The 25,806-nt window shown below is 50.8% G+C and overlaps 1 protein-coding gene across 1 annotated transcript; it reads left to right on the top strand.

The window, feature by feature from the left end:
• Positions 1-13: 13 nt before the first annotated feature.
• Positions 14-25,566, top strand: TRIB2 (tribbles pseudokinase 2). Its single transcript, XM_045775986.2, has 3 exons — positions 14-1,692; positions 6,418-6,710; positions 23,108-25,566. The coding sequence occupies exons 1-3, from the start codon at positions 1,423-1,425 to the stop codon at positions 23,574-23,576; spliced, it is 1,032 nt and encodes a 343-aa protein (XP_045631942.1). The 5' UTR covers positions 14-1,422; the 3' UTR covers positions 23,577-25,566.
• The last annotated feature ends 240 nt before the right edge of the window (positions 25,567-25,806 follow it).

Below are 25,806 nucleotides of genomic sequence, written 5' to 3'. Positions count from 1 at the left end.
GGGGGGCGGAGGCTCCGTGGAAATGTGTCGGTGACATTGAATGGGGAGACGGAGCGCGAGCGAGGCGCGCGCGCGCACACACGCGCACACAGGACCCCGCTCGCTCCGAGATCCCCGGCCACGTAAGTAACTATTAATACCGCCTCGCCGGGAGTTGCGGGCGTGCTGAGCTCGGGGATTGGCCTCGGGCACCATCGGCCATCCCCTTCAATTTTAAATGCACATTCTTCTTACCTCTGGGGAAGAAAGAAAAAATAAATAAAAGACGACGAAGAAAAGCCATCAATTTTCTCCAAAACAAACCCCATCGGGCAATTTGGGTTTAGGGTCGGGGGAGACGGAGTGGTTGTAAATTATTCCAAGGCAAGATCCAGTTATCCAGCGGGAAAGGAACGCCGCAGGTTGGCTGGGGGCGCATCCCCTTCCAGAGTCCGGAGGACCCCCCACCCCCGGAAGCTCGTGCCGGGGGAATCGGAGACCATTGATCTACCTTCGTCCCTGCCCGCACTTCTCGCTTTATTCGGAGGACGATCTGGAGCACGAGCGAGCAGCGACAGCATGAGCCTGTGCTGACCTCCGCCCGGCGGGCCAACCCAGGCTTTGTCGCGGTACCTGCGACCGGCCCGCGCTGCAACTCTGTGCCCGGCTTTTGCAATCTTTTGTTGGCAGCGCTGACCGCTCTAAGTTAAATGCTCCCTTGCTATTCTTTTTCTTCTTCTTCTTTTTTTTGGTCTGTTTGTTTAAATTTTGGAGAGCTCTTGCGATCTTGGAAAAGCCTCAGACGCCATCTACAGTTAAAACGTAGGTAACTACCCTCTCCGGCGCCCCCCCTTCCACGCCCCCCACCCTTTCCACCAAAAAAGGGGGTGCAGCGCGGATTCTGTCTGCCGTGCGGCGCGAGCCGGTAGACCCGTGCTTATTTCCTTTTTCTTTTTGTTTGGTTTCTAACGCGTTGAGACCAAGCTGCTGCCGTGCGCTCCTCAAAGATTGCACAAACTACAGCAGGGCTCCTCCGCCCCGTCTGCGATTCGGAAGCCTGCGTGGGGATCGCTTCGGGAGACCTGGCGCTGCAGCTCCCCACCTTAGCAATCCTGTTAGTCGTCTAGATCCACGTTGGAAAGAGAGAGACAGAGAGAGAAACTAAAAGTGCGGAGATTCTGCAAATCGCTGGCTGCTTTGGGGTAACAAAAGGACCCGAGTTACTGCCGACTGAGCACCCCCGGGAGCCGGGCTCGGAGCGGACAAGGTGCCCGGCGGCGCCCATCTGGGGGCTTCTAACTCTTTCTCCACGTCGCCCCCTTCCCGTCCCCTCCCCTCTCGTTCCCTTTTAAAATCCGTGGCACGGAGGCGCCTGCAGCCGCACTCGCCAGCGACTCATCTCTCCAGCGGGTTTTTTGTTTGCCGAGTGCGATCCCCACACTCATGAACATACACAGGTCTACCCCCATCACAATAGCAAGATATGGGAGATCGCGGAACAAAACCCAGGATTTCGAAGAGTTGTCGTCTATAAGGTCCGCCGAACCCAGCCAGAGTTTCAGCCCGAACCTCGGCTCCCCGAGCCCGCCCGAGACTCCGAACTTGTCGCATTGCGTTTCTTGCATCGGGAAATACTTATTGTTGGAACCTCTGGAGGGAGACCACGTTTTTCGTGCCGTGCATCTGCACAGTGGGGAGGAGCTGGTGTGCAAGGTAAAGAGCCCAGGGTTTGTTTTTGCTTTTTGTCTTTTAAAAAGCTTCCCCGGCCGTTTGGAGGGGGCGGGAGGTCGCCAAGCTCCGGAGCCTGGAGGAGGGAGACTCTCGGGATAATTATCCGTGGCCTCGTTAAATGGGTTTATTTATTTGTTCACGTTCGACTAGTTGCGAAGTTTTTAGAGCGTTGCAGACAATGGGGCGGGCTGCGGCGGGGGCGTTTTGGGGAGAGCCCGGGGCTGGGAAGGGCGGCGGGACTGCGCGGGGGCCACGAACACGCGTGCTCCCAAAGGCTCGTGGAGCGCCTCTGCTCTTGGCCGGGTCCCACTGCCCAAGGGATTTCTCCTTGTGTCTAGCCCCCTCCCCTTCCACCGTGGAGTAGGGAATCCCCCGCTCATTTTAAGGCACTGATGACTGGGTTCCCTTCGCAGCAGCCATTGTTCTTAGAAGCGTGCAGGTGTTAAACCTTTGTTCGGAAGGTGCCCTTTAAAAGAGACACACAAAGGTGTCCCCTCTGGCTGAGCCAGGGGCCCAGCGCGGGGAAGGAGTTTACAAAGAGCTCTCTGCTGCCTGCAGCCTTGAAAGGAGGGTTGGGGGTGGAAATCAAAGCCACCGGCGCACCTTTGGGTGTAGGAAAGAGTGAGTCCTTTGGGTCCTCTTCTCTTGTCTCGTTTCTTCTCATCTCCAGACTTCCGTGCCTGAACACCCCCACGTGCCCCCCACCCCCAGCAACACCTTTGCCAGTATGGTCTAAAGGCCGGTGTTTGGAGCCCCAGGGATTCACAGGGCTAATACAGAGATGGGCACTCCAGTTTCCTTTTTGTCTTTGACCCCCAACAGTGACTGGTGTGTCTGTGTGTCTTTGTGTGTGCAGTACAGTCCAGGGGATGAGAAGGGGAACAGTTGCAAAAAAAAAAAAAAAAAAAAAAAAGAATAGAGTAGAGCATACCGTTACCCAAGCATCGGATACAGATCAAGAATTCATTGTCACTTCATTTTACATTTGGTCACTCTTGTTTTTTTGGGGGGATGAGGGGGTAGTGAGGAGTGACGACCTCTGCTGTCTTTGAAATGGGCACTCCACACAGCTGTGCTGCAAATAATACATCACACTTTTACCATTAACCACAGATCGCTCTGTTTCGTAGGGGACTGGAGTCTTCCATTGTAAATACCCGTTTTTGTGGAGGTCTTCAGTCAGTTTTGCAATTGCTCAGTTCAGATCTCAGGGGAAAATCAGAGACTCTTTAAATACAGCTCTCTGCATCCTCTCCCAAGTTATTGAGACCCAGAGCGACTGTGCCCGGTTAACCAAAATTCAGTAGGCTATTCAGAGCTGGATTGAATTCTCAGAAGACCTACAAGGTTGCACAATAGGGGAGGCATCCTTTGAAATGAATGAATTCCACAGAGCTGCCACTCTCCTATGAGATATGCACAATCGCCCAGCAGTGAGTGTGTGCACTCCTTTTGCTCAACTTCACTACAGCATTTTAATATTTTTCAAAGGCTGGAGACGCTTTTAAGTCAAGGGACTCTGCCTTCAAATTCTGCAGGAGCGTCTTGCTGTTATTTCTTTGTTTAAAGGCAGAGGTGACTTGCCCCTGCTCTTCCTTTCTCCCTCCAGATTCTTCAAGACATATTTCACTTTGGGCTGACCTTACGGTGTCATTCGTAGACGTGCTCTTTGGCCTGAAACTGTACTTAATCTGCTGGTTTAGTTATTGCAAAGATTGAATCAGCCCCTCGCCAATTACTGTGGGGCTGCAAGTGGATTTAAGTGCAGTATCATTGTTCTGCTTGACAGAGGTCATCCCTTTAAGACACGGCAGCCTATTTTCCTGCCTTTTTACCAGAGGTGACGTGGGTGACTTTTTATGCAAGCATAGCTGTGTATATCCTAGGAAGCTCCAAGGGGTTTTTATAAGGCTGCTTCCATGAGCTACCCTCAGATGCTCGGTGTGACCTCAGCTTACTGCAAGGCACTGTGAAATCTGCACACTGAATCAAGTTCCTTCTGACGTCTTAGCAAGAGAGTGCGTCTCCCAGCCCTATGTTGACCCAAGGAAAAAGTCTTTGCAAAAACAGATCAAATGTAAAGATGCCTTTCCTACGGGGGACTGCAGAGAGAATTCTGCAGGACACTCTTTGGGGTCATTTAACCAAAATAATGGAGCCTGTTTATTGTCTCCCTGAGCCCACTGTAAGCTAGGCACCATGTGAAGGAAGGAAGCTTTAGGGGGTCTTCACCTTATCATTTTCATGGAAAGGCTGGTAGCTACTGTGCACATTGACATAATTACTATCTTGGCATAATGGGCACTTGGTTTTGTTTGTTTGTTGTTGTTTTTTGCAAATACTACTAATGAGGGCCTAATCTTACTGCCTTATCTCAATGGTCACATTATATAACTAAGGCTCCAAATTAAACATTTAAAAGAAGCTGGCAACCAGGCTTATGGCTTGATTTTGCATTTGAAGGTGATGGTTTAAATACCAGTCCAACCCCATAAATGCCTGTTATAGCTGCTACTAAAAGTTTGGTACCCATCCGTCTGGGAGAACAGAAGTACTTGTTTTATTTTTCATACTCTGTCCACCATCTTGGAATTTGATCTCCTAGGGAGGGTATTAACTATTTCTTGAAGCTGCCACAAATATGTTGTTTTAATTTCTGTGTCCATTCAGTTTTTCATCAGTGGGACGGGATAACAGACCGAAGGTGCTGAGCAAAAATCACCTTTTATTTTTTAAAAATGCAGCTTGAAGGGGGAAGTCCATGATACATCATCGTAATGCCACGAGCACTGGCGACAGAGCCCACATCCTCGTGCTTCGGAACCCCTCCCCCCCCCCGTTATATAACACACAGCGTTTACATTCTCCACTGCAAAACATTTATTACTCTCTGTGAAATTTTTGAGGCTTTCCTAGGTTTCTGCTGCCCGCAGTCTGGGTGTTAAATTTGACTCAGGCATTTCAGATTCCTAATTGAACGGACCTCTGAGGTCACTGCTCGTAGGTCATCATTTGACAGTATCAGGGTGTGATTTGTGGTCTCTGGAGACGTTGAAGTATTCATTCTTAAATTCTAGGTTATAGTGGCAGCAGCTGTGCCGCCTTCCTGAGATGCCTCATTACGGTTCATTCACAACGTTACTTCGCTTCCTCGCCCTGCGTTAGCACCAGCCCTCCCGAGGTTCTTACTATCCTTGTTTGACTCACTGATTTCTTTTGGTGTTTGAACCTAAGGGCGACTTAACTTCGATCATGGATCTTCAGTGGCAGCCTGGGTCCCTGGATGGGTCTCCAAAGGCCTGTGGATCCCCTTAAAATGAATCCAGTATTGTGCGTGCATTGGAGAACGGGCATTGTCAGCTAAGAGGGGACAGAGCTTTTTGTCAGGTTCTCACGTGGGATCCGGCCCCAAAAAAGGTCAACAGCGTTCTAAATCAACGTCTCCAGTTCAGGAAGAGGAGGGAGGCCCAGCGACCCTGAGTGCTTTAGCCATCTGATCCAGATTATCGGTGGCCAAGCCAGGATTAGGGCCTCAGTTGGGCGATTTCTAGGCCACGGTGGAAAATGTGGATCAAGGAGAGGATGTTCTAACTAACGAAAAAGATTTAAGAAGCTACATGGTGGTGCACGGGGACCATTTAAGTGTTTGTTGCTAGAGCATTCTTGGCCTGGAGTGCTTTCCAGCAAAGCACCTCATGCCTGCCCCTCGCTCATGCAGGCACAGGGAGTCATGTGCCTACATTCCCAGGCAGATAGTAAAACCACATTCCAAACCCAGGGATTTGTATTCCTGATTTAGCGGAGGTCTTGAAATGAATGAAAGCGTTTTTCTTATAACCTCAAAGATTCTCTGTAGTGTTAATTTCTCTTAGGTTGGTTTCAAAAAGGTGTTGAGGATGGATTTTCTTTTTAAATAACCCCACGATGAGGTGGCATTTCACAGGCTAATTTTGATTCATAGAAAATCATTGCATAACTGATTCATTGAGCTAGATAGCTGTGGAGGGAATCGAGAAGCGTGTCGGCTTGCCTAGTAAGGACTGTGTGTCCTATTCCTAGCTCTGACGCTTGGGGCTCGATTTGACTGGTTCTCTGAGCCTCGATATCCACATCAGTAAAATGAAGGTGTTGAATTAGAGGACCTCAAGGCGAAGTCTACCTCTCTGCTCTGTTCATCGCGAATATGTTGTTCAGTGCTATACAGCACAATTGCATAGCATAAAATATGTTATATACAAGTGGTGTAGCTGTCGAGTGATGTCCGTTTCTGTTCTGGTTTGCTTTTTGGAAGGAAAATCGGGCTCTGTCTGTGTAGCTTGGGGTGGGTCACTTTCAGGTTTTGCCTTAGTTCTTTTGTAAACAGGTGATTGAGGTAGGGAGAAAAAAGTAATAAGGCTTAACCATTTGCGTACCGTGTTACGTCTTGCAAAGCACTTTTACCACCGTGTTGTCATCTAATCCTCCCAACACCGTGAATCAGCTGTCATTTGCCCATTTTACACAGGAAGATTTGGAAGCTCAGAGAGGTCAAGCAGCTTATTCCATGTTACCCAGCTGGGAGCAGGCAGGGCCAGCGTGTTCTCGGTCCAAGTTCGGTCTGCCTTCTGTCACCTCAAAAGCACGTGCCCTGGGAGGTGTCTGCATTCTGTGATTGGGCTGGAGAAGAGGCACCCCTGACTCTTGGTCTTGTCGTGAATCCTGTCCTAGGTGTTCGATATCAGCTGCTACCAGGAATCCCTGGCCCCGTGCTTTTGCCTGTCCGCCCACAGCAACATCAACCAGATCACCGAAATTATCTTGGGGGAGACCAAAGCCTATGTGTTCTTCGAGCGGAGCTATGGGGACATGCACTCGTTTGTCCGCACCTGCAAGAAACTGAGGGAGGAGGAGGCGGCCAGACTGTTCTACCAGATCGCCTCGGCCGTGGCCCACTGCCACGACGGGGGGCTGGTGCTGCGGGATCTGAAGCTGCGGAAATTCATCTTCAAGGACGAAGAGAGGTGAGTGTCATTGCTGTCCAGACCCGGTACTCTGACAGGCTGCTCAGGAGCGGCTTGCTTGAGAGGCTGGACTGGACGTTGTTTTGCCGCCCGCTGTCCAGGTGAGAAGGAAGGGTGGGAGGACGAGGGAGGTGAGTGAATATTGCCATGTTTTAAGTGCCCTGGGAAGCCAGGTTGCCGCTCCCCCAGCGGTGTTACTGAATGCTGAAGTCGGGCACCAGGAGAGTCTGTGACCTGGTAATTAGTGTTTTTTGTTTTTGTTTTTTGGGGATTTTTTTTTTTTTTTTTTGCTTTGTTTTGTTTTGCTTGGGTGTTGTGAACTCTGAAGCGGCTGCAAGCCTGTGTGGCATATTCAATGTGAGTAAGGCGTGATTATGCTTTTGAAATAATCCTGCCTTCAGAACACTCAGTGCCTGGCATCAGTCATTTCTAATTCATTCATTCATTCCTTCACTCAATAGAGGTTTCCTAAGTGTGTGTGTATGTGTGGATAAAGGGCGTGTGTATTACTCACAATTCTCAGTCCTGTGACTATCAAGGCGCGTTAGCTGGTCAACTCACCTACAAAGGAACGTTCCAAACCCTGAATGAGGATTCTATATGGGGTCAGATGGGACCTGGGGGCTGGGATGTCAGTTCTAACTCGGACTTGGAAGTCAAGAAAGTTGTTACAGGAGAGTTGCTCTTGGAGCTCCTTGGAAGATGAGTATGTTACAGACAATGTGGGAAGGACAGGTGTTGCAGGTAAGGAAGCTGCCCGTACGTACACACGGCCATGTGAAGGTCTGGGTTATTGTAGGAGACGTCTGGGCAAGGCACTGGGCGTCTGGGTTCCATTCATGGTTCTTCCATTCACTCATGACATTCTGTTGAGCCGACCCACTGGGGTCCGCTTTCTCTTCTAGCTGACTTCGATTGTAAAACTCTTTCGAGCCACTTTTTTCCTTTTGAAGAATGTGCTTTTTTAGAGGGGTGGAGGCAAGCGATTTATATTCATTGTTAACTATGCCAAAAATTGTTCTAGAGTTTCTGCCCAGGTGGGTCATGGAATTGCCATGACGGCCTTGAGCATCCTCAACTCCTCCTAGGAAAGTGGTAGGTGAAGTGGAGCTCCATGGTCACAGAGCTAAGGGCCATCTGAGTACAAAACTAATGTGTGTCATTCATTCACTCACTCAACAAACATATCTGGAGTATTTTTTTTTTTTTTTTAATTTGGAGTATCTTTTATGTGTCTGATGCAGATCTGGCTATCAACCCTTTCTACCTGCCAGTTACTGTGACATGGATCCCAATGGCCTGTGCTATTTTAGGCTATTGCTTACAGAAGTCTGGGGATGTCCCTAGAATAGATATATAATGAGACCTAGTGGAGGCTGCTTTGTTTTTTTTCATCTTATGGTTTGAACTAATTGGGAAGTAAATGCCTGGGAAGCATTTGAGGATTAGCGAAGGTAAAGGGCCTGTGGTTACTTAACCCAAGTGGAATAATTTGATGACAGTTTATCATGCAGCTGAGTATGCAAAGTGCAGAGGGCTGCTGGCCACAGAGATTGGTTATTGTTCCATATTTTTTCCCATAAACAGGTATCTTAGGCACTCGTGGCAGTAATAGCCTGGTCTTCGATAGTGCATGGTTTTGACCCTTCCTAACAAATGGAAGAAGAGGGAGCTATCCTAAGACCTCGAGTATGGGTGACGCTTACCTTTGCTCTTCTTCAGCTCAGATGCATCTCCCCCTAAGCCTGGAGACTCAGGTTCTTATCCTGGTTTCACCTTTGATACCCCCTGTGACCTTTTAGGGACCTTTGGTTCCCTCCTCCTGGCCTCACGTTTCTTATCCTTTCATTGTCCTTGCTCTGTTTTATTGGTTCTGAGGTCTTTCTGAGTTATAACATCAGGTGAGTACTTCTTCGACTATCCTCATTGGAAGTTAAGTATATACCTGACCCCCAGCAGAATCCCGACAAAGATACTTTCTTTGTCCTTCTTCATTCCACCTTTCTTGGAAATGTAATAACTATAACTACAAAAATAAGAGGTGATTGTTGGCGACCACTACGAGGTCCTACTATCAGGTTATTGTTGACCTTACTTAATTCTCTGTGCAAATGGGGGTAGGGTGGGTATCATCAAGTTCATTTTATGGAGGAGGACTCCAAAATCTTGTGTGAAGTCTCAAAGTTATAGACAAGAAAGAGCAGAAGTAAGGACATATTCTCTATTAAATCAGCTCTCAGGAAATTTGTTTGCCTGACGCAGGGAGTAAGGGTGATGAATGCCCTCTCTCATGGGGATCCAAGTTTTTTAAACTAATCTTTTGGTTGTTTGTGTCTCTTTTGAGAGGAATTTCAGGGACCAGTGAGTATATGGAGTGGTATGTCCTGTGATAGAACACACATGGTAAATACGTATTTATGAAATGAGTCACAGTAGGGTGGACATCCCCAGGTCACAGACCATGGGAGGGTCTCCAGAGGGCCCATCCTTCAGTCTTCTCCTACAATCAGAGCCCCAGAGGTGAGGGTGCTGGCCCCAGTGCCCACAGCTAGCGGGAAGCAAATAGGGGCTGAGCCAGACCTTGCATATGCTCCTGCAGGCCTTTCCTCCAGGCCTGGCTTGTCCTTTATGGAAAGTTAAGAGTGCCCAAGAGTGCATGGTGGCAAAGCTGAAATCCTTGAGGTCCCAGGGCCTAGAGAAGAAATCCCAAGATGTTGGAAGCTTCCAACGCCAGGACTGTGAGTCGCTGGCACTGAGTCCGGAGCTGTGTTTGACTTTTGCAAAAGAGCATGACCCTTTTTAGAAAGATCTAGAAAGAAGTATCCCGTATGAGTGTGAAACCAGAACACTTCACTGGAGTAAGCACGTCAAAGCTAAATCCTTTTCAATGCGAGAGAGCATTTTCCTTCTGAAAAAGGAAGCGTTGGTGACAGGGAGGAAGCTGCCCGTCATGTGTCGGCAGCAAGTCTGATAGCACCTGAGCCCCTGCAGCCCTGTCTCCCTAGCTCCTCATCTGATGGGCAAGGTGACGGGGTTGCACAGGAGTTAAGTGACCTTGCTCAAGGTCATACAGCAGCATGCCCATGGAGCCCACCTGGAAATCCTATCATTTCACTCCAGAGCTCTTTCCCTGCCCCGCACTGCACTGAAGTCCTGGAGGACTTGGCTGTTCCTAGCATGACAAGTGTCTCTGTCTGTGCAGCTCTGAGAAGGTCACTCTCATTTTCAAGGACATTCCAAATGTTCTCATCAGTAGCTGATAGGAACATTTTCCCCAAGCCAGCTGTCAACTTTTTGTGAAAGAGGAATAGTGCCTCGTAGCCTTCCTCCTTGTTGTTTTGCTTTTGAACGTCTCGATTTCAGAGTAGGAGACTCTGGTTTTGTCACTCAGCGTATTTCTCCCACCATGTGTCCCCGCAGCTGTTGAGTTTCATGGCAGAATTTTTCTTTGTTGGTCCGCACGGTGGCCTGCATAAGGCATCCTGCCTGTGTTTGGAGGGGGACAGCAATCTGGGTCCATTGGGACCATGGTGCTGGCAGCCTTCACCCCCATCCGAATCAGCAGGGCCTCATCAATAGGTATTTCAATAAGACTAGAGTCTGTGCCTCTCCTGACAACATCCAGCGCGTGAGAAAACAATGCGTTGAATTTGAAAGGCTTTTGAAACGTGGAAGGATGGAGTCTGTGTCTGTTTTCTGGCCCTTTATGCATTGGTCCTTTGGGGAAAAAACACAGAAGAGGCTTTTGCAAGTACTACTTTGTTAAGCTTCAAATCACCAGACCCCTCTTTTGTGCATGGTCTTCTCTCTTTCAAGGATGTGCGTCTGACTGTCTGATGCTCTTGCAAGGAATTGAAGGTAGAAAGCATTACCTAGTGAAGTTGGCTGAGCCCCACCAGGATCAGAACGAGATCGGCCTGTGAGCTGACTCCTTATGCATGGATTTCCAATGCTGGGCCATCTGTAATTGGATCCATGAGCACCCATGAACGTTCTTGGTAGAATGGTCAGGGCCATCAGTCCGGTCTCCCACGAGCAGCTGTGAAGACAGGATGCACACATGACACCCCATGTTACGCGAGGGCCTGACGCCAGCGTGCCTTCTGCCTGTGTGTTGAATTAGCAGCACCGCAGATCCCTCCGCTTCCGTTTTATTGTGATTTGGATTCTGGATTCGGATTCTGTCTCTACCCCTCTGCCTTGTCTGGGAATCCCAGAGTCATTGAATGCCTCTGAGCTGCAGATTCCTCCGAGCAGAAATTAGGACTGCGTCCCTGTGGGTGGTTGTGAGAGTCCCGTGACGTGATCCAGAGGCGCACAGGGTGGGGCAGGTGCTCACGAGAGCCGGCTGTCCGAACGTCATTGATAAAATGGTGCCATTGTGAACAAGCTGTGAGATGTGAGAGTCCAGATTTAAGCCACATCCTCCTTTCTAGTTTAATTACAATATTGGATCCTTGCTGGGAGGGTGATTGACAGGGCAAGTGCCAGGGGGGTGGACCCTGCGGCTCGGAAAGGCCAGAAGGTCGACAAGATGTATGCAGGGAAGGCAGACACCAGGCGCATGCGGGGAGAGAAGGACCCCCGCTCTCCGGGCCTGGACCGGCCATGGTGTTCCCAGCCTTGCGCTGTTGCTTCTCCTTCATCCCTGGGATGTTTCTGTAGGGCAGAACTAAGGTTGTTTTGTTTTCTTTTTGAGGAAGTTAAACCCCTACCCCGGTTGTACTGGGCGTGGACACACCCTTTGCATCTTCAGTTCCTGTAGGAAAATCAGAGGTGGGCTGTAGAGTGGGCGTGTTGGAGGGGGCCCTGACTCTGATAGAGGGCAGTGCCCAGGTCCCCCAGCCTCTCCCCCTCCTTGCTAGGCTGATCTGCCTGGGCACCCTCTTCCAGGAGGCCCCCGGTTTCTCTTTGAGCCTCTAAGGGAAGGCCTGAGCTTTGGGAGAACACCCGTTACTCCCACGTGGGGCATGAGCCGCTGGGTTCTGGTCCCTGTTCCTGCACTTATTAGCAAACTTAATCTTGACGAGTTACATAACCTCTTTTGTCCAGATTGCCTCATCTGCAGAGTGGAAATAACCAGAAGACTTTCCTCATGAAATGAAATGAATGAATGCAGGTGAACTCAGGGCTTGGTGCGTAATCCGCCACGGACAAATGGTGGTTCCCACTGCCTTCACCTCCCGTGCACATAGTGTCTGGCCCCCCGGGTGACATCGGGCAGCTTGCTGAGTCAGGATGCGAAGAGCTCAGGAAGCAGGTGCAACCTCGGGCTGCCCCGGGAGCCAGCCAGTGATCCTACAGCAGCCCGTTTTGTGGGCTGGCTTTCTCTTCTCCCTTGGGACCAGGCTCCTTGCCACGCCCTAACCCCCCGCTCCCTGCCCCCAATCTCGACTCTGTTGACATTTCCCTGCACAGAAATACCTGCCCTGTCAATGGAGAAACATGCCTCTGTACGTGTTTCTTCTTTGGTTAGAAGATTTATATCTCTTGACGTCACAGCTTGCATTTCCTCTGCTTTGTGGAAGCTGATCGCTGCCTGCTTCTGCAGGAGGGAGGCTGGACCCTTTGCAGAAACCCAGCAGCCCTGGGGCTCTCGGTGTCACCTACTGCCGTCTGCCCAGGCACGAGACCTGCATCTGCGGTGCGGCGGAGGCCTTTTCCCTCCCCCGCCAGCCAAGGTCTGCACGCGCTCTCTCTCACTCTCTCAGGTTAGTTTCTAGACTGGCTGCTCTTGTAGCCTCCACTGAGGTTAAATATCTAACAAAATAGAGAGAATGGACTGGAGACCAGACCCTGCCTTCTTTCATCAATAGCAATTTACATGAAGTGGAGGCTCATTGTATTTTAGCAAAAGACTTGACCTTTATGCTTTGAAGGAGACAGAGGTCCTGGAATTCCTCTTCTTTACGTTGACCATTTCTGTGTACTTCAGACACTGCCAGCCCTTGGGGGAGGCTCCCTCCCCCACTTCTCCCTGGATGGGTAAGTGATCCCCCTCCCATTGCACCCTGATAGTCTCCCCCTACTCGAATTGACCATGTGCACCCCTTGACCTTCCTCCTGACTCATCTGCTGCCAGGCTAGAGCTTCTTGGGGACAGAGGCTGTCCTGCGGTCGCTGCTGCGGGAACACAGTGGCATCGAATGAATGAAGATCTCCTTCATTGAATATGTGCGTCTCAGATTGGATTCTCATGACAGAATGAGAGAAGTGGGGATAAGTACAGATCGTTGGCCTCCAGGACATTGCCCAGAGTGGGAGCCCTGGAAGACTAAAACGTATAAACCTCCCGCGTAGACACCTTTTCAAAAAGAGCTACTTACAACATTCTGCGTCAAATGAGAAATTAACGCATTGTTCCCATTTTGATTTAATGATTTATGCAGAAGTGACATCTACTTAAGACACTGTTATCAGTGTCTGTGGTGGCCTATTTTCATTTATGGAGGACCTCCCTAATCTCAGTTAGAAGGGAGAGCGTCTGCAGGGTTCTTTGATTAGAAATGGGCTCACTAGCAGGAATCCTTCAGTAGGACTTCTGGCAGAGCTGTTTACTGTTTGTGCTTAATAAATTACCTGATGGGCTAGACTGAGACCCTGGGCAAGCAGAGCCAAGGGCACAGCTACTGTGTGTAGAAATAAGGATTTCTTATTCCTTCTTATTCCTTCACTGAGCCGTTTGACCTTGGCCTACCTTGTCTGACGTGGGTCGGAGATCATGAACTTATAGTCTCCAACACAGTGCCTGGTGCATGGCAGAGCCTTAGAAAGGCACCTGTCATGACTGCTCTTGGCCATCAGCCGATGGCTTTGGCCCCATCACCCAACAACCTGAAGATTCATTTACTTATTCGACAAACAGTATGAGCATCTGTCATGTGCCGGGTAGTGTTCCAGGCCCTGTAGACACTGCAGCGCCCAAGGAGACGGAACCCTTCCCTCACGGGACTTACATTTCCGTGAAATATTATCTGGCCTCCACCATGGACCAGCCCTGTTCTAACTTCAACACGTAAAGGAACTGATTTGATCCTATGTAACTACTGTATTTACGTTAACCCGTTTAAAACCACTGAGTAAATTAGTGCTATTATCACCGTGTTATGGAAGAAGAAATTGAGGCTCAGGGTCTCCCAGCTCCTGAGTGGCAGACCTGGGGATTTGCACCCAGGACACCGGAGTCCCGTGCCTGGGCCCTCAAATACCACCCTGGCTCTAGGAAATAGACACCAGGCAAAATACCACCCCTTGTGTCCGATCCTTAGAAGGAATTCTCTCATGCGATTGGGTAACAAGGGAACGCCAGGAGGACCTAACCAGCACTGAGTACTGAAGCTCAGTACTTGCTTTTCCCTGAATGGTCACGGCCCACCGGTTAACCAACCCCACGGGCAGTCCTGTGATGGCTTGCATTTCCATTTTATGGAGTGGGTTTTGTTTTCTCTACAGAACTGTAAAGTGGGGTCCCATTATCTTTCTTTCTTCCCTACCTAGCACAGGACTAGCCTGGTAAATACTTCTGAATCTCTGGCAATTGGCTAAATGGGTGTGTGAATGGCCGCTTATGCCCTGGAGGCACAGATATTATAAGGAAAACCCCCTAGATGTATTGATGGCAGAAGGCAGTGGATGGAAACACATTTTAAATGTCCTTTATCCAACACTCTGGGAGTTTCTCTAAAGCATGAAATAGAGTCAAGCCTATTTGACATTTCTTTGGACTTGAAGAGAGTGCAATTCTTAAGCAGAATCATGCCCAGATACCCTGACTCTAGGCAGCACGTTGCAGCCAGAAGCATCGTTGACATGGGAGTCACGCTATGTTGCATCTATTAAGCATCTATTATGTGCTATATTGGGCGCAAGGTATTGAGGGCATGAGAATCACCTCTGGAGTGTCCTTGCCTAATGCAAGACAGAGTGTAATAGTTATTTTTCATACCATGTTACAGAGAATGGGTGTGCATTAGAGAGCTCTCTGGGAGCAGGCAGAATGGCAGAATGGCGTGTAAAAAATGAGCATGTCAGGAACAGATGGGCTCCTTCTCAGGTTGGCCTGAGTGAAGTAGAAGGGTGTCCAGAAAATATGAGTAAAGGCCAAGAGATACAAATGAGCCCTGGGCGGGGAGGGGCGTGCTGGTGGAGAACACGGGGGGGGGGAGGGGGGGTTCAGAGATGAGACTGAAGAAGCAAAGGTCTAGGGCCTGGATGCATGCCCATGCCCTTGAACTTGACCTGAAATCCAGGAGGAGCCACTGAAGGGTTTTTCTCGAGACAGGATGGGACGGGATCAGGTCATGATTCTTCTGGAAGTGTATGCACAGGATGGCCTGGGGACAGGTATCGACTTCAGGATGCTGAGGCTGAACTAGGACCCAAGCAGTGGGATCAAGGAGGGGTGGGTAAGAGGCAGAATCAAACCCAGCCCTCTGATCTTTACAGATGAAGAAATGGGGAGGAAATGTCCTTCTCCAAAGTTCTAGAACATGTTAGTGGTGTGACCCAGAGCAGAGCCCAGATTTTCTGGCTGCTGGAACGTGTGTAGTATGTGCCTGGGCCATCTGGGTGAGCCCCAGTTCAGGACTCTGCCAAGTGGAAATCCCTGTCTGGCCCAGTGCTGGACTACTGTTCACAGGGCTCCCTGGGTCGGTGGGGTCAGAGGGACTGGCCTGAGTCCAGCTGCTGCCCTGCCAGTGGTGCATGGATAGGAATGTTCTGGACTCTGAATCAGCCTCAGCAGCAACGGCAGAGCAGCACCTCGAGGAGCGCCTGGCTCTGTTTTTCTGGAAGAATCCAGGCTGGGTGGGCCCTCGGAGCAGCGCTGTCCGGCACTGAGCGGTAGGTTACCTGCCGAAGCTTTTCTAAGAAGCTGAATCGATTAACTCGGGGTCAGGGGATCCTTTGGGACCAGGTCTTCCTGCAGAGGGGCAAGAGGCGAACAGAGTCGTGTTGAGGTGTACCGCCTTTCTTCCTTGTCTGTCCCCGTGAGGATGTGGGCTGCCCTCAAGGGGCTCCTTCCTGCGGCAGGAAGGCCTCGGCGGTGGGAGGTGGGATGGCTTCCCTGCTGTCCCGTGGCCACGATGAGTCAGGGCGCAGACAACACAGGCCTTTCTACGGTGACGGGGCAGCAGTGCTGCGGAAACATCTGGGTGCTTGAGTTGGATCGGGCTTCCCATCCCCACGGCACTGTTCCCTAGCAAGTTGCTTCATCTTGCTAAGCTGCGATTTTCTGGGACGTCAGACCAGCGCAGGAAGCCCCACCTCCTCGACTGTGGTGGCTCCGGGGAGGGAGAGGACATACCACCTAGTAGAACCAGCCAGCCCTTCCCTGGAGACGGCCCTCACCCTGAGCTGAAGTGTTTCCCTGTGGGTCACCTGTTGCTGTCCTGCTGATGAGGGAGCAGCTGGACCTGGGTGTCCGGTCTGCTCGGAGGCAACTGCTGGAAAAAATCCATGCACCTAAGAAACAGAGAATTACAGTGACTATTTATTCGGTAGAGTTTAGCTTCGTTTATTTGTCAAGTCCCGGTGGTGGCTGTCCTATCAGCTGGATGCGACCTAGGGTGCTGGGACAGTCCTTCCCCCCCCACCCCCCACCATGGTAGCCCCCCGTGGGACCCTAGCTCGTACAACCGAACTGACAGCCAAGGGTAGCTTTGCAGCGGTGGGCAGAGCCAGGCCAGACCTGGCCGTGCTGACCTTTCTCACTTGACCCTTCGCCTGCTTGGACCCACCCTGTGGAATGGCCTTCAGTGACTTCTCGAAGTCCACTGACCTCAGGCCACCGGACTTCCCGTCCGGGCCAGGCCCACTTGGTCTGGCTGAACGCCCAGCCCAGCCCCACCCTGGCCCACCCTGTCCTGATCCCTTCCTGCTGCGAGAACCCAGGGCGGTGTTGAAAGGTTTCAAAGCAGAGCCTGACTTGCAGGGTAGGCCATTTTGGAGGTTTTGAATGGCGCACTAATTGGGAGGTTGAAAACCTGCTTTTGAATCCCGGCTCTGCCACTCATTTTGCTAGGTGGCCTTAGACAAGTCACCTCTGCTTTCTGTACCTCAGTTCCTTCTTCTAGTCACTGGTCAGGGCCAGGCACCTTTGTCCAGCTCACGAGCTCCAGCAGTTAGGTCAGGGATGCGAGGGTTGTGTCTGTGTTCCAGTGCTGAATAAGCCAGGCGCCATGTTTGTCTCCGAAACCCAGAATCTTCCTTTCACAGATTCTTGGACACTAAGTCAATCTGCGATGCTGGCGTCAGGGTGTGTCTTGGAGCTAGCAGCAGCATGACGGTCCTCCCGATGCGGACTGAGAGCTGAGTTTTCTCAGGTACCCCATATGTGGCCTGGGACCTTCACTCCTCTGTGCCTCGGTTTCCTTATTTTGTAAGAAGTGAGCGTGTATCATAATATTTGCCTTTCAGCTTCGTTGTGAGCCATAGAGATGTCAGGACTGCACAAGTCCCAGCACATAGCAGGTGTTGAATTCGCGGCTGCTGTTGTTGCTAGTGTAACTATTATCGTTATGACCAGGGTGTCCTATGCGAAGTGTTGCAGTTCCTGTAGTTTAAGAGTAAAGGAAACTTAAAATCAGGAATTTTGAAGCTAAGAGAGCCCTTTTCAGGCCATGCAGCCGCGTTCTCATTTTACAGAAGGGAAACTGAGGCCGAAGGAGCCCGTGGTCACATTGCCCTTGCGACCTAGGGGCCCAGAGGGAGGCTCGCGGGCCTCTGCTGGGAGTGGGTGGGGCATTGGGACTTTGAAGGCCTGTGCTGCGGGCTGCTCCACGGAGGCAGGGCTAGAAGCACATCCTGCTGGTTCTGGCTTCCTCACCTGGCTGGGGATCTGATGGCACCGGGCGTGGTGCCAAGTCCACAGGCTGCCCCCGCATAAGCCTTTTTCATTCAGAAGTTAAAGCAAAGCGGGCTGGTTCCTGCCTGTGCCAGGGACAGGCTGCAAAATGGATGCAGAGATGCAGCTTCTTGGCCAAGTCGATCCTTCCCCAGGCTAAGGGCGCTTTCTTCCAAGAAGCCGCAGGAGATAACCACTGTCATTCATAGCTTTCTGGTCCAAAAATCCTCCACCACCCCGCCCTTGTCACTTTCAGGAATCTCTGTTCTTCGTGTACCATCTTTATTCCCACCACCTCCACGAAGCCCGCTCTGATTGTCTTCGCCAGGACTGAATGAAGTGAGCAGAATGAGCTGGGCATATTTGGGGAGAAGAACATTCTGGGGGGCAGGGGGTAATAAGTGCGAAGAGCCCAGAAAGGAACATGGGCATAGAATTCACATCCACTTGGATCTGCTTGAGGCTTGCTCAGCTGTCTTCTCCTCTGGCTGTAGGCTTGAAGGTGGGGGGGGGGGGCTTATCTTACTAATTAGATCAGTTAGTTTCCACCAGTTTTTGCAGATTTCCTGTGGTCGGCTTCTTGACAGATACTGTGCTTGCATTGTTTCATTATTTCAATCCTCACAGAAACCGAGAAGGTGTTACTTGTCATGTCCTTATCCTCAGTGCCTCGTTTCAATGCCCTAATGATTAGTGGGACATTTGAATTACTAGGACCACCGATGCCCTTATGGATTGTTACGAAAACCAGTTCCTTTGCCTGGGAATACATAATCCCCAGGCTGTTCAGGGGACAGCAGAAGTTGGAGGACTGTTCATTCATCTCGTCCCACGCTGACACGAGCAGGTGCTCTGCCAGGCACGCCCCCCACACACGCTCTTCAGAGCAGAGGCAGCCTGCTCCCCAGAGGGGGAAACCAAGCCCTGGAGACCTTCTGAGGGCCCCTGATTTGTCCAGCAAGTCCACGGGGACCGGCGCTGGAATTGCAGCACGGCCTCGGGTTCCTGACATGCGTGCACCCTGGAAGGTCCTCGTTTAAAGACATAATCCAGACCGCTTGCCTTGACCCTTGCCTAGGAGTGGTGTAAACAAGTTCGGGGTGTTCCGAGCAGGACGCAGGGTCAGAAGTATGCGCTTCCTCCCCATCTTTCTCTAGGCTTCTCATTTTCTTCTCGCCTCGCCTGCCGGGATGCCTGTGCTGGTCCATAGGACAAGCAGGCTTCTGCCCCACGGGCTGGCTCTCCCTCACCCTGGGTGCATGTGTGCTCCCCTCTTGGCGGAGGCCTCATTGACCGGGACACCCCGGCTGTGGTTTCTTGCACCCGCGGCTCAGGTGGGTGGGCTCGGCCTGCAGGCTGGCTGCTTGGAGCCCAGGGAGGGCTGAGTGCTCAGCCCCTAACTGGCCTCACTGGCCATATGGGCTTGCATTGATTTTATAAACTTCAAAGAGGAAATATCTGTAGATACCTAGCACCTGTCTAGGTACATAGATGGTGTTTGCTATTTGGTACTTAGTAGTTTTCAAAGCCAGAATTGGAACCCAGGTCTCTGACTTCATGACCGAGCTGGCCTGGTGTGTATGTGGCCGTTGTGGCACAGTGCGCACCGAGCCAAACGTGAAGAGCAGGTCCAGACTCGCCCCACCCAGAGCCTGGCTTCAGAAGGGAGGAGGTGGACGTGGCAGGGGGGTCGGCTCCGGGGCAGCTGAGCATCCGCAGCACATGGGGTGCACTTTCCACTGCACTCTCGGGGCCGCTGGGTGTTTGCACAGCCCCTGTGTCCTTGGTGCGGGGAGGAGAGAGGCGAATGCCGAGAAGGGCGTTAACTGACACGATTGAACCCTTAACCATTTCTGAAGGCCTTTTTCTCTGATCTGGAGAAGGATTCCAGAGGGGGGCAGGCTGGAAGTAGGGTCCCTGCGACCTGGGGTTGGATCACGGGGAAGGTGAGAGTCCCAGTCTAGGGTTGTGGCCTGCAAGGGGATAAGAATGGAAAGGGCTTCAGATGTGGTTTAGCGTAAGGAGCTTGAGGTGGTGACATCTGTCCCCTGCAAGGGCTGAGCTGGAAGCAGCTCAGGTCTCCGGGGGCACATCCGCGCCCCCCCTCACCTCCTCCAGGGACTGAGGTATCGGAATTTACAAACCCTGTTCCCCATGGATACTTCATCCGACATCCACTTAATCCTGGCTCGGGAGGCAGAGCAGGGCTGTTGTTCCCTCAAAGATGGGCACAGTGAAGCTCCGAGGGGTTAATGGTGTGACTGTCCCTTTCACTCAGACTGAGTGTCTGCTGGGCGGCCGCTACTCGTCTCGGTGCAGGAGAAACAGCAGGAAACAGGTGATGTTCTCTACATGGGAAGTGACCTCAGCCACCTGCCCGAGCTCCTGGAGTTGGGACTGAGGTCATCACCCTGCAGCGAGCACGGGAATACCACGGAGTATAAATTTGCGACCATACAAATATAAATGCAGAGTATTTCAGGGGGCAGTGAGGGGCAGGAGACGACTGGGGGGGCGGGGTGCTCCTCTCTCTAGGGTGGTCAGGCGAAGGGTCTTCAGTGACGCTCATTTGAGCGGAGACCTGTAAGGAGTGAGCGGAAATGAGCCGTCCGCGCATCTGGGGGAGAACATTGTGGGCAGGGGCTGGGAGAGAGCGTGCACAGAGGCCCCAGGAAGGACTGTGGTGGGTGGTCGGTGTGTTTGAGGAACAGAGAAGAGGCTGGAGCAGAGAGGAAGTGGGGCTGAAGGTGCGGTCAGGAGGCCTGGGGCTCACCCTGCAGCCTCGGGGAGACGTCAGCACCACACGCATGGGCTGGAGGGCCGGAGCGAGGAACCCAGCCCCAAACCTGATTCCACATCTGGTGCCCCTTCCACCACACTGTCCCTCGCCCCACAGCTAATTATCGTTGCCACAGTTATAGTTATTCCCTAGCTATTCTGCTGCCATGCCAGTGACCTTGGACAGGAGGCCGGCCAGCTCTTGAACTAGGGGGTGGGGGCCGCTGCCAGTGAGGGTTGGGCCCAGGAAGCTGTTGAGACAACCTGCTTGGCCCCGTGGTGTGTGCCCCCTCCCCTCCACCCCCTGGGTTTCCCTGACTCCTCTCCAATCTTGGAACATCTGGGGAGGCTGCTGTGGGCCCACCCCACCTGCCGTCTTCCATTAGAAAGAGCAACAGGAAGAACGAGATTTGCTTTCCATCAGCCCAATTCCACAGGAGTCCATCTAGACCCTTCCTACGTCTGTAGACCCTTAGCGGAAGGGGGGAGGAGAAGGACGTGTGGGCTACACGTTAGAATATGGGTGAGCAAGTAAAGTAGCGTTGCTGTATATCACAGAATCCCAGAAGGTTAACACCGGCAGAGACTTTCAGACTGTCTTGTCCAGATGGATGCCCACAGTGGGAATGGACTTAATGCTACTGAACTGTGCGGTTAAAATGGTTAAAATGACAAATTTTATGTCTATCGTACCCCAACAAAAAAATTAAAATGAAAAAGAAGACTGCCTTGTCTCACGCTCCTCTTTAAGTTTGAGAAACAGAGACGTTGAGTGACCGACCCACAGCCCCACAACATGTGGGAGATGTAGCCTGGCCTGGAATCTGCTCTCTGAGCTCCCAGCCCAGCACCTTTTGCAGAAACCACAACCATTTATTGGTGATTGGCAGAAATGAGTACAGGGAAGTAGTCACTCCTTAATCTTTGAAACTTCTGTAATCCAAATACAGTCTCTCTGAATCAACCCAGGATTTGGTCCAGTTTTTCGCTACAGAGAGCTAACTTGATTAACTTGAACTTCACTTTCCTTCTGTGGCTCCCTGAGTAGCCGTGGTCATTGCTCGGAAAGGCCAAGACCTGTAGCCCAAGGGAGGAGAAGGAAAGCAGCTTACAGACCTGAGCCATAAGCTCTGATTTAGGCAAACCCCCAGTGTGGTTTCTCCAAGCACTTTCTTGTTCTACACCCATCTGAGCCTCGTCACCCCTTGGGACAACAGGGTAGAAACTATGATGTGCACTTCTGAGATGAAGGAACCCACTGGTGTGAATGATCATGACCTTGTAGAGCCTTGCAGGCACTGTCTACGAGGCCCTGGCCCCTAACTCCAGCCCCTCCTCCCTGGCCCATGTCAGGGGGCCTTCTTTCAGGGGATGGAATGGGACTGAGTCTATGGGGTTTACCAACTCCGAGAGCCTGCTTTGGAGGGTTCTGGCCAGGAGAACGGGAAGAGGATTTCCATTTTGAGCACCGGAAGTCCGCAATACCTGGGTTTCCACTCAAGGAATGGCAGAACAGGGAAACAGGATTCTTGGGAGGCCCCTGAGCCAAGGAGGGATGTTGGTCTAGAAGCTTCTGGCGCCTGGTGGGGGATAGCCGTCAGTCTTGAGCAAGTCACTTCATGTCCTGGTCCTCGGCTTTCTTCACTGCAAATGAGTACAGTTAATTTTAAGAATTTAACTTATTTCCAAAAGTATTTACTGAGCACTTATTTTATGCCCAGTGGTCATATCAGGCTCTGCTATATAAAGATGAGTGCTGGGCCCCTGGAGAGTTCAATGTGGGATTTCTCCACCTGTCTTCATGAGGGCAGCCAGGAGCATCCTGGAACCTGTCAGCCAGCTCAGTCGTCCTTAAATGGCGAGGGGGAGATTGACACACACACCACCCTGCACACACGTGAGAAATCAGAATCACATATGTGTATGTGTTGGCGCAGATAGAGGACACAGGTAACCAGGTCAGATAAGCATCATGTCAAGGACCAGCCCCTGGGAGTGTGATGGGCCAGGAAGGAGGCAAGTTCAACAGCAAATCTTGGAAAGAAGACGGGCTTGCTATGAGGATGTCAGCCTTGGAAGGGCTTATGGTAATGCATGCCTGCTCGAACATTCCCCAGCTCTGCCTCTGTCTGCAAGAAAGGCGGCTTAGTAGTGGGGAAGGAGCAACAGGTGGCTCAGGAAGCTGTGGCACCAAGTCTTCTCTGTTTCCCAGCGGAGAGGCATGGGGCAGATGACTCACACTCCATGAGCCTTGATGTTCTTACCTGTAAAATGGAATCATCAAATCTTCCATGTCTAACAAAAGGACTGTTATAAAGCCAAAATGCCATTGAGTAAAATGTAAAAAAGCCAGAAGCTTGCCAGAAGTTGTGGACAGCACTTCTCGGAGCTTCCCACTTGGTTGGATCGGATTTCAGATCCTGCAGATCCCCACCACTACCTAGAAGTGTCTGAGACTAGCACGACTCTCCTATTCCCTCATCACTGAGATGGGGAGATAATCATGTCATTTATGGTCTGTTTCCTCGCTGGAGGTGTGGGTTCCCCCCAGTAGCTCTTAAGCTCATGCAAACTCCCTGTCATTCTTCCACACTCCTGGGCCCCCCGCCCTGGAACAGTGCCTGGCACCGAGAAGGCGCTCAGTAAGTCACGTTTGCCTGGTCGAATGAATGAATGAATGAATGGTCTTGGAAGCATTAAAGCAGGAGCTACGATGCAGGGATGGGTTCCTGTGCCTCCTCGCCCGTAGGAGCTCACGCTCTCCTCTCTCTTGCAGGACCCGGGTCAAGCTGGAAAGCCTGGAAGATGCCTACATTCTGCGGGGCGATGACGACTCCCTCTCCGACAAGCATGGCTGCCCCGCTTACGTGAGCCCGGAGATCTTGAACACCAGCGGCAGCTACTCGGGCAAAGCGGCCGACGTGTGGAGCCTGGGCGTGATGCTCTACACCATGTTGGTGGGGCGGTACCCTTTCCATGACATTGAGCCCAGTTCCCTCTTCAGCAAGATCCGGCGTGGCCAGTTCAACATTCCAGAAACTCTGTCGCCCAAGGCCAAGTGCCTCATCCGGAGCATCCTGCGGCGGGAGCCCTCAGAGCGGCTGACCTCGCAGGAAATTCTGGACCATCCTTGGTTTTCTACAGATTTTAGCGTCTCAAATTCAGGATATGGTGCTAAGGAAATGTCTGATCAGCTTGTGCCGGACGTCAACATGGAGGAGAACTTGGACCCGTTCTTTAACTGAGCTCGTGCCCCCCAGAGACTTGGCAGGTACCAGGAGCGAGAGAGAGGGCCGTGGGGAGCCCTTCCAGCGGACATGTATCGCCTGGCTTGGTAGCAAGAAAGACACGGACACCCAAGTTTCTCGGTTCAAAGAAGGAGAACCTTCAAGGAGCTGACTGAACATGTAGCATGGGGGCGAGAGAGGTGGCGTGGGGGGCTGGGGTCAGGTCGGCGGGGCGCGCGCCCCTGGAGCTTCTCTTCCCTGACGTAGCCCCCCGGAGACCACCCCTGTCCGTTGGGCTGCTTCTGCCTACCCCACTTTTCATTTGTTCCAAAATAGTTGCAGATCCCGACAGAATCAAAACTCTCTGCCTCAAACACACATCTTGGCATCGCACTGTTAGCTTTTAACTTCTTGTCACGATTCAGGGAAGGTACAATTGGCCAAGGATTTTTTTTTTTTCTTTTTAAACAAGACAGCCACCTATCTGATAATTAATGCGGTTCATTAAAAAAAAAAAAAAAAAATTCGGTGCACACAGACTGACCAGAAACCTGGGTGCTAAGCTAAAAGAGAGTAGCAGTCCAGTTTGTGTCTCTTAATTGCTCTTTTCAACTAATTTCTTCTAAATAAACTATTGAATATCCTGGTCAGGAAATGACATGTTGATGCTTTGCTCCCTGAAGGGGGAAAAAAAAATCTGTCCTTTAACAAGCTATTCTGTTCTGTGTCCATGGGTTTGTGGCAGGAAGCTATTAGAAGTTGAACTTCTAGATGCATTAACTGCTATCATAGTTGAAAGAAAGAAAGAAAACAAAAGGAAGGGAAAGGAAAAGAGAAATTCAACCCTGAATTTCTTTTCCTTCGAACGATGAGGGCTGCCTCACAGCGGGTCCTCCCTGCTGGGATGGGGGCAACGGGGCGAGATCACGGGAGGCGCTTGGAGTCTGAAGCTTTTGCGACACTCTGGTCTCAGCTACACCTTTTGTCTTTGTGTTATTGGAAACCAGTGAAACCAAGCAGGTTGTCCCACATGTCTGAAATACAGGGAAGCTCTTTCCTTTTCTTTAGGAAGAATGATCCTTTTGGCTTGGAAGGCCCTCCGGTTTGGACAAAAACCCTCGGTAGAGACAAGCGGGAAGAAAAATCAGCTGGAAGCTAGGATGATATAAATAAAAACAGCTCTCTTATCCCAATACGCACCTTTGTATTTTCAAGAATTCTTCTATTTATTAAGGAAAATGTCACATTGTGATGTATTAAGCCAGTACTTCAATTACGGGTTGACTTGGGATGACATGTTACATACTGTAGCTAACATCTATATATTTTTTCTTGTTTGAGTATTTCTGTCCCTGAAATAACCTTTTGTTTGGCTTTTCTAGATAGCTTTATTTGATTTCGAGTGGCAAATGTTTTTTTATTACGGCTTTTCTATTTGCTGTATGATACAGAACTCTTTTGGCATAAATATTTGTGTTTCCAGTACCTCAGTTGTTTGGATTTTACTGCCTGTATACGTTTTGTGAAATGGTCATGTTTTCGGGTAGGTAACACGTGGACTCTAGTATGTAAATGTTACTTGAATCTGTGCTTCATTATAGTACGTGGCATGTGTGTGCAGATCTTGGATGCTTTCTGCCTGCTTAGCAGGAGTCCGGCCTTCACGTTCCCAGGAGGGCGGCTTAACCGTTCATAGTCAGGAGACAAGGCGGCCATGGATTTGCCCTCGATTCTATTTTGATAACGGAACATACAAAGGAGAGAGTTTTTTGGTTTGGGGGTTTTTTGTTTTTGTTTCTTTGTTTTTTTGTTACGTTCTGAAGATGGTGCTGTGTCAAGAAGGACCCGTTTCTCTTCCCTGTCCCCTATTTTTTCAGTACCCTGTAGGACGAAAGATTGGTGACGTGCATGGTGGGAATCTATGGCCTCTGGTGCTTTGTCCTGTATTTGGTTTAATGTTTTTGTCCTAATCTCTTCAATCAATAAAATTGTGCGTATTTAACTAAAATGCCGAGGTCCTACAAATGCTGAGTCTCTGCCATCTGGGGTTTGTGGCCACCGCGCACCAGTCAGGAACTCCGACGTCCTCTCGGGGGTTCAGTCTTTTAGGGTGAGCCACCGTGACCGTTTATACAAAGCAAACGCTAGCTTCCATCATGTGTGGGCACATGCTGGCCAATTTAGAGGTAATCTCTCACTGAATTAACCGTCACTACCACATGCAGGTGTGAATTATGTTCCTATCACA

The sequence above is a fragment of the Ursus americanus genome, chromosome 7 (assembly GCF_024610735.1).
Source record: "Ursus americanus isolate L20-20 chromosome 7, mUrsAme1.1.p, whole genome shotgun sequence".
Lineage (NCBI taxonomy): Eukaryota > Metazoa > Chordata > Mammalia > Carnivora > Ursidae > Ursus > Ursus americanus.
Note: the sequence above shows the minus strand (reverse complement) of the source record. Positions and strands in the feature narration are given on the sequence as shown.